A 9,505-nucleotide genomic window follows, 5' to 3' on the forward strand; every position below is an offset into this window, starting at 1 on the left:
TAGGGTATTAGAAAATATTAGAACTCAGTCATGTTTTGCTAGCATAGGCTTTTCAGGGAAACAGGCTTGGAATCAAATCTCTTTTGCAGCAATTACTAAGGAATGATGCCAGGCATGCTACTTAATATTTCTCATTTTCTACTTCTTCTTTTGCTAAATGAGAATATCTCTTCATTTTTTATAGGGATAAAATCAGATAATGTTAATAAAGCATTTAGTACATGGTTCATGGTTCACGAGAAACTCTCAATAAGTGGTAAATATAAAAACAACCACATCTATAACCACAATCATAGTGCTTGAAATCAAGTGGTATAAATGCTTACAGTGTTTCAGACAAAACAAAAAACAAAAAAACACACCTAACTAGAATACCTAGTTCCAAGCATTTCACTTTAACAAGTTTGTCCTAATGTGTGAAATTATGCTTGCAAAACAATTTAGTTCACAAATGTAGTCGTTTGTTTCCTTAATACAGATGGTGATGATGTATTTGCACAGAGTTGTTAATTTGCATCCTTTTGAAACTTAAAAATATTATTCCAAACTCATAGAAAGAAAAATAAAAAATTATTAGTAACTTTCAAAAACATAGGGCGGCATAATAGATAATTCAGTAGCGTGCATATTGGAAAGTTTATTCTCTCATCTTTTGGATATGGGTAAACATATCAGTATTCTCTTTTTTATATACTAATGGTTGCTTCTGGGAAAACTTTCTCCTTTTGTCTTCTTAATGGTTAGAGAAAAACTATTAGAAGATATGCCTCTTATAGGACTTAAGACTAAGCTCATATGGTCTTGTAAGTATCCATCCGGAATTGAAAAGTGAGGATGTGGGGCACCTTGGTGGCCCAGTCAGTTAAGCATCCAACTTCGGTTCAGGTCATGATCTCATGGTTTGTGGGCTTGAGCCCTGCATAGGGCTCTGTGCTGACAGCTGAGAACCTGGAGCCTGCTTTGGTTTCTTTGTCTCCCTCTCCCTCTGCCCTTTTCCTGCCTGCATTCTGTCTGTCTGTCTGTCTCTCTCTCTCTCTCAAAAATAAGTAAACATTAAAAAAAAAAAGAAAAGAAAAGTGAGGATGTTTCCAGTGCCAGTTCTTGGCAAAATACTTTAGTGGATCGAGTTTATGTTTGGGCCTCTTCTATTTCCTATTTCCTCACTTGTTCCTTGTATCTAAAGTATTGAGTAAAATGATTATTTTTGTTCAATGATACTGGTTAAGTAATAAGTAAAGCATTTGCTGATAAGGACTTGAGATACAGTTCTTCCTGGGGATTGTTTTTTAACTTTTAATTTCAAAATATTATAGACTCATGAGAAGTTGCAAAAATAGCACAGGGAGGTCCTATGTACCCTTCACCCAGTTTCCCCAAGTAGTAAAAATTTATATAACCATAGTACATTATTGAACTAATAAATCAACACTGGCATGATACAGCTAACTAGTTTACAGACAGAGGAATATTTAAAGAATTAGAAATTCTCAAGGGTCAAAGGAAACCTTTTCTAAATCTAAATATTGCCCCTGTCTGCGTGCACCTAGGTTTTTGCACCTCTCACTGTTTGGTAATCCTAGATTAACTTTCTGTCTTCTCCATGCTACCCCTTCAGAGCAGGGATCCTATTTCGGTCACCCCTTAGACATTGCTTATTAAGGTCATTGGCATTTACTAAGTATTTTTGGTTAAAAAGGTGACTAATACTTGCTTAGGTCTTTATGCACATTATCTCTCAGAATGTTCATGGTCCAGGGGAAAGAGTATAGACTTTAAACACATTCAAACCCTGGCATTTATTAGCTTGAGTCTTGTGACAAGGTACTGAATGTCCATACATAAAGGTGCTGCTAAGCACCTTAGACCAGCAGCCTTCCATGCTATCATGTTGCCTTTTAGAAAAGTAGATTAAAGAAAAAAGAAAGAAAGAAACAAACAGCAAGCACCACAGGGAAGTTACAGAGATTTAAGATTTTGTCCTTATGTAGTTGTTGACTTTTGCTATGTGCATAGGAAATTCTCTCCTAGTGGAGCTGGATGATGAGGTGAACTAGACGGTGAACCGTGGGTGCGGGGTGCTTTTTTAGAGGTTCCTGCCAAATGCCCTTCCCTTGTCCCCATTCAGCTGACACCGTATAGAGAGGAATGTTCTTGCCAAACTGCATCAGATGCTTACATCCTCGTCCCTTGCTGAAGGCATGGAGGGGTGAGAAAATTGGACCCCTTAAGTATTCACAGTACACGGTCAAAACAATTTTTTAAATTGTTTTAAATAAGATAACTTAAAAAGTTGGAAGGTTTTGACATCATCATCATCATGATCTACTTGTATTTTCTGCTCATGAAAATAATTTTTTTAACAAAAGGGGCATTTTTTACTAACCTGAATTGGCTGGAAACACATTAGTCAAAGTTGCTTTTCAACTTGGTCTGACCACCTTTTTTTCCTTTAAGTTTATTTCTTATTTATTTTGAGAGAGAGAGAGCACAGGAGGGGCAGAGCGAGAGGAAGAGTGAGAGAAAATCCTAAGTAGGCTCTACCCAGTCAATGTAGAGCACAAAGTGGGGTTCGAACTTATAAACCAAGAGATCATGACCTGAGCTGAAACCACAAGCTGGACACCTAACCGACTGAGCCACTCAGACACCCCTGACCTGAACACCTTTTACATACCCTTGAGTTCCTCATATTAGAATGCCTAATTTGTAAGTATCCTTTTGGCTTATTTAATCTATTCATTTCATTGAAATGGAATAGGAGATGGTAAAATATGTTATTAATTTATGAGGTTGTTGGCTACAAATGTCAAAAACTCTAGTAGCATAAATACTTGGATTACAGTGAGAAACACTCAATTTTTGCTGGTGGTTTGCAATTTGGCTTGTGGCCCTCTAGTTAAGAAAATGGGTAATGGGTCTTAAGTGTAGGAACTGAAATCATGAAACTTCTGGGAGAAAACATAGGAACAAAGCCCTTTGACATGGATTTTAGGAGTGGTTTTTTGGACATGGCACCTGAAACACAAGCAACACAATACAAAATAAACCAGTGGAACTGCCCCAAACTAACAAGCTTCTGCACAGCAAAGAAAACCATCAAAAAGTGAAAAGGAAACATACAGAAAAATATTTGCAAATAATATATCTGATATGGGGTTAATATCCAAAGACATACTCATACAACTCAGTGGCAAACAAACAAACAAACAAACAAACAGATAGCCCAATTAAAAAATAGGCAGAGGACCTGAATAGATATTTCTCCAAAGAAGACATATTTCTCCAGGGCCAACAGATACACCAAAAGATGCTCAACATCACCAGTCATGCACAAGGAAATGGTGAATCAAAACCACAATAAGATACCAGCTCACACTTGTTAGAATGGCTACCATCAAAAGGACAAGGCTAAGAAAGCTGGCATGAATGGGGAGGAAAGGGAATCCTTGCACACTGTTGATGGACTTGGAATTGGAAATTAGTATAGCCACTATGAAAGGACCCTCAAAAAGTTAAAAATAGAACTACCATATGATCCAGCAATTGCACTTCTGGGAGTATATCCAAAGGTAATAAAAATGCTAACTCAAAAAAGATACATAGCCCTATATTCATAGCAGCATTATTTACAGTAGCCAAGACATGAAAACAAGCTAAATGTCCATCATTGGATGAGGGAATAAAGAAGTTGTGGCATATATATGCAATGGAGTAGTATTCAGTGATAAGAAAACAAACAAGAAAATTCTACCATTTACAACACACGGATGGACCTTGAAGGCATTATGAAATAAGTTAGAGAAAGACAAATACTGTATGACCTCACTTCTATGTGGAATGTTAACAACAACAACAACAGCAGCAACAACAACAACAACAAAGGAAAGTCTCAAAACTCATGGAAAAAGAGATAAAAATTGTTTTACCAGAAATAATGGGGCTGGAGGGCGTGGAGGGAGGTGCTGTGTGATGTACAAGGCAATTGTTCAACGAGTAAATCCTCAGATTTCTCATCACAAGGAAACAATTTTTACCCCTTTATTCTTCTTTCTTTTCTTTTATATTGTATTTATATAAAATGAGGGATGTTAGCTGAACCTATTGTCTAATTTCACACTATATACAGATCAAACCATTGTTCTGTAGGACTTAAACTTACACAGTGATGTAAGTTAGTGATTTCTCAACAAAACTAGAATGAAAATGGGAGTATCAGTTATCAGTTATCAAGATTAGAGACAGAGGAAGCTAAGAACGAGAATGCTTTTCCAGGATTCTGAATTGCTTTCTCGGTTTCAATGCTGTCTCCCACCTCTGACCATTAAAAGTAAGGTACACTGGAGATCAAGAGAGGAAAGGGGAAAAGATCACTTTGATGCAGTACATGCCATTAGAACTGGGAAAGCTAGGATTGAAATTTACTTGGAGATATTCTCAATAAAATATCTCCGTGAAAACCAACTTCTGCAAACTTTGAAGAGATGGAGGAATGTAAACATGCATGTGAATTCCAAATTGTTAAAGTTTATCATTCCCAGCATCATAAGATGTTAAAGATACCCTGAAAGTTTTCTTTCTTGATTTGCTTGGACTGCCTTATAATTTAGTGCCTAAGAGATATAAACATTTTATTTCTACTTACATAATATAATTTAAAGAAGATTGAATGCAGAATGTCTCTCCCTTGATTAAAATTATTTTTTTCTGAAAAATAAACTATAGCACACATGGAGAAAGCAAAAATTGTCATAATAACAAAAGTAAAAATGCCCATTTGGGCTCCTGGTGTGTCTGTGCTTTTCACTGCTTTGTGCTTTTCTTTATTTTCTTTTTCACGGCATAGTGAGAGATCTTGTTAAATGAAAAAAGAGTTTTATGAATGCATTTCTCAGTGAGAAGGCACACCTATGATATCAAATCACAAAGGACCGGGACCACAAAGCGTTAAAACTACACAGAAACCTGAATACACGTAAAGTCTTTCCCAGAATATTTCAATGGGCATCTTGAACACGATCTCTTTCAGGACTGCTTCTCTTGAAACATTATAAAATTACTTATCAGATAATTATTGCTTAAACAAATTGGTTGTTATGAAGCACAGGTTTGTATGTCCCATTAATCTTTCTCAACTACTGGCTCTGCCAAGATTGTCCAGTTTCTAATATAAATGCCAGAAAGGACTGAAGCATAAATCTGAAGTGAGATTACAATTTTATCAGAAAAAAACATTTTTATCTAAAAAGCATTAATGTAGGTAATAAACATTTGTAATTGTGATTAGTTCATACAATATTACTAAGGTATATACAATTAAATACTGAGCATACTTACAATATTTACCCAAAATTAAGATGCAGAAGAAGACAGGACCCGATGTCATTTCCTTCTTTCTGAGCAACTGATTAATAAAAGTGAATACAATTTGGTCTTGGTTTCCGAGTCACACACAGCTCACGGTGGTTGTGTGCTATTTCTGTCTGCAATCTCAGCAGCTACAAAGCAGTTCACCCTCCTTCCTCTCTCATTTCCTCTCCCTCTCTTTCCATTCCCTTTTCTTTTCTTTCTTCCTTTCTGTTTGTCAGAATCTCTCCTCCCACCCTCCTTTGCAAAAAGTCTTAATATCCTTCTTTACACCCCCTCCCCACACTCCCTCCCCAGCACATGCGCGTGCACACGTGCGCACGCGCGCGCACGCACACACACACACACACACACAGATACACACACACACACACACACACACACACACACACACACACACACACACCAGCGGGAACACAGACAAAGCTGAGCAGTGAGCAAAAGTTTCAGACAGAGAACACACCAGCTCTTCTTGTTGACTCTAAACATCTTGTTTCTATGTCCAGCCACAGCGTATAAACGAGGGTGTGTGTGAACTGACAAATGTCTGAGCTGATCAAAGTCATGCTACTAGAGAGAAACTGAGCAGAGATACATTACAAATGAAAACTATTTTTTCTCCTTAATGACTTGGGAGTAGGAAAAGAACAGAACTACACGGGGCAAAATGCCTTTGTGGAATTAACTATAAGGCAAGAATTAAAATGTAATTATAGCATTCTTCTCTGATTTGAGTCTAGGGATTTGAATGATAGGATATTGTTTATAGAAAAATACAAACGAATAAAAACACATCTTAAATTTTATTGAGCCTGTGAGTTTTACTCAGTGGAGAGAGCAGGACAGGTCATTGGTTGTGGAGCAGAAACTTCCTGGGTTCGAATCATGGTCTGATTCAAACTATAGTTGTGTAGTTACTTGCATGTGGTTGACCTTTGGTTTTCTGGAGGAGAGTATCTGGAGGAAAAAGGCAAGGTGGCAGTGACGATGAGCATAGTGCATCCTGAATGTCTGGTGTAAGTTCTAGTGCATAATACGTGGTTACTAAGTAGCAGCCATTCATACGGTGATGGCTTTTATCAGAAAAAAAAAAAGGGAAGGAAAGCAAGGAAAAACATTTCCCTGCAATGCTTTTTTCTTTTAACCAGGCTATATCATTCTTATTTTTCAGTGTGATAATTTATTGCTAAAACAATGGGCAGCACCTTGCCATAAGAAATTTGCTCATGAGGTTAATGCCTCCCAATCTCTCTCTACATATAGAATCCATTTAAATTGCACGTCCCTCTATCACTGACTTCATCATAGAAAGCAACTTTTTCTTTCTTTCTTTTCTCTCTTTTTCTTTCTTTCTTTCTTTCTTTCTTTCTTTCTTTCTTTCTTTCTTTCTTTCTTTCTTTCTTTCTTTCTTTCTTTCTTTTTTCAGAAAGCCTATTTCTAAAATGTGGCTAGAGGGTTATATTAACACAACTCTTCTTTTTTCCTGTAGAAGCAATTGGTACTATGAAAGGAGAAATGAGGTACAGGAATCCTTACAGGTCCTTTATTTATCAGTAGATTTATATAATGAAGACATCGTTATTTTAGTGGAAATGTTTATGGTTAAGTTAATTTGAATGCTCATTTAATGCACAATAAGTGTTCATTCAGTGTTTATTCTTTTTAAAAAATTAATGTTTTTTATTTATTTTTGAGAGACAGAGAGAGAGAGAGAGTGTGTGAGCAGGGGAGGGTGAGAGAGAGAGGGAGACACAGAATCTAAGGCAGACTCCAGGCTCTGAGCTAGTTGTCAGCACAGAGCCCGACGCGGGGCTCGAACCCATGAACCATGAGATTGAACCTGAGTTGATGCCGGATGCTTAACCGACTGAGCCACCCAGGCGCCCTAGTGTTTATTTTTTATAATAATACTTGAAATGATTTAATTAATTAATGCTTTCTTATTTATTTTAGAAATAGTGTTTCCTGAAGGATGCTAAAGGACATATTAGGACAATATTTGAAGGGAAGCCCAGAGGAAGCTTCTGAACAATAAAGCTGAGATGCTTGCTTTGGGAATTTTCCAGCAGAAAGTCATTTTCAAAGTAATCCTGATGTTATCTTGTTAGCTTTGAGCATTTTCTCTGAGCTCATGATACAATTTGTGGGCCAGTAGCCAGGAAGTACTTTTAACAATATATACATGCGTTGTGTTTTCAATTTCAAATTATCCATGCAGAACTTCAAAAATAATTTCCCATTTCACTAAGACTGCAGTATATTTTGCTAAAACTGCTATTTATCTGGAGGAGCAATTTGACTTTTTTTTTTTATTAGAATATTACTTCTTTATTATTTTAAGCCAAGACAGTGAATTTGAAACATTAGTCTCATACAGGTATATTGGTGGAAAAAACCCAGAAGTGAAAAAAAAAGTACCCTTACCATACACTGCAGCAGGCACTATTGGGATTTTTGGGCCAGAAATTACTGTGAGGTACTATTGTTTGCATGGTAGAGTATTCAGCAGTATCCCTCTCCTCTACCCACTAGATGTCAATAGCACTCCCTAATAGGGATGATCAAACATGTCTCCAGACTTGGGCAAACGTTCCCTTGGGGGCGAACTTGCTCCTGGTTGACAACTACTGCGTTGTAGCCAAAGCCTTGTTGGAAGAACCTTTACCTACTGCTTTTTACTTAATAATTAAAATAGAATTCTTCCTATTTAAACCTGTAATTAAAATGTGTTTTCTTGTTTTCTTGTTCTGCAGTTTGAAGATCTACATTAAAGAGTTTTAAAAACAAACAGATGGTGTGGGTTCCTCACCTTCTCTTCCTGTTCCTCTTGTTCAGTTCTAAGCTTACACTATGGGACTGACAAAATCTGTGATGTCATTGCCTCTGTTTGGTTGAGTATTTACTTCATGGTTTTCCACATCAGATTTGATGTTGACTCAGACTAACAGTTAACACCCTTTCTTACCTTGGAGCACTTCTAAAATCTTATTGAGATTCTCTGAATAATCAAAAAATTTTCTATTTGAAAATTACTGGTCAGAACAACCTAGGGTCCTCCCAGATAAGCAGTATCAACCTGTGTGCACTATATAGATTCAAATTTATTTAAAAAATATTTTTAAACATTTTTATTCATTTTTAAGAGACAGAGACAGAGCATGAGCGGGGAGGGGCAGAGAGAGCTGGAGACACAGAATCTGAAAAAGGATCCAGGCTCTGAGCTGTCAGCACAGAGCCTGACACAGGGCTTGAACTCAGGAACCATGAGATCATGACCTGAGCCAAAGTTGGATGCCTAACTGACTGAACAACCCACACACCCCAAAGATTTCAGATTTCTAATCTGTGGTTTTTCCATCCCATTACCACTGAACTACACTAGTTCATTTATAACATCTCATTTTAAAAGTAGATAATGGGCTTCTTGTCTATGTGTCTCAACCTATTTGCCACTATTTTTTCCAACAGTAGACACAGCCATTTTGCTTAATGTGTTTCTAAAAATTTTTTAAGTTTATTTATTTATTTTTGAAAGAGAGAGAGAATTAGTGAGGGAGGAGCAGAGAGAGAGGGGGGGACAGAGGGTCCAAAGTGGGCGCTGTACTGACAGCAGAGAGCCAGTTTCAGGGCTTAAACTCATGATCCATGATATCATGACCTGACCCGAAGTTGGACACTTAACCAACTGAGCCACCCAAGTGCCAAATGTTTGTTTGATTTCAGACCTTGGAAAATCTCAATGAAAGAGATTGGTAAAATCTCAATCAGAGCCTCATGGTGTAGAGATAGTCAGGCAATAATAAACCAACTCTTGAATTAGAATTGCAATCCCAGAGCTAAAATGCATGCTGTCAAATGCATGGATCTCAGGGATCCATTCCTAATTGGCAGCTGTCAGTTAGGCAATACTCTTGAGATACTCATCATTTCTAAGTGATACCAAGACAATTTTAGGTATCTTGATTTAGTGTTGATTACACAATTCTGAAATGAAAAGACTTCTGGAGAATGATATCAAGCAAGATGTGCACTGAGATAAAGCAATGAATAGGTGCAGGTTTTTCAGAAAATGTTTTATACAGAATCTAAGCAATTTCACTTTAGATGGAAGTTATTATGTCTTTTTAGCAGAAAAATCAAC

At 37.0% G+C, this 9,505-nt stretch overlaps 1 protein-coding gene across 8 annotated transcripts in view; it reads right to left on the reverse strand.

The window, feature by feature from the left end:
* Positions 1-5,524, reverse strand: part of RXFP1 (relaxin family peptide receptor 1) — a 108,851-nt gene extending 103,327 nt beyond the window's left edge. For all 8 annotated transcript variants that reach the window (XM_029939596.1, XM_029939628.1, XM_029939612.1 and 5 more), the window contains exon 1: positions 5,335-5,524. In XM_029939596.1, coding sequence (XP_029795456.1) covers positions 5,335-5,383 — 49 coding nt within the window. In that variant the 5' untranslated portion in view covers positions 5,384-5,524. The remainder of the gene's footprint in view (positions 1-5,334) is intronic.
* Positions 5,525-9,505: the final 3,981 nt, after the last annotated feature.

This window comes from Suricata suricatta, chromosome 1 (genome assembly GCF_006229205.1).
Source record: "Suricata suricatta isolate VVHF042 chromosome 1, meerkat_22Aug2017_6uvM2_HiC, whole genome shotgun sequence".
Taxonomy (NCBI): Eukaryota; Metazoa; Chordata; class Mammalia; order Carnivora; family Herpestidae; genus Suricata; species Suricata suricatta.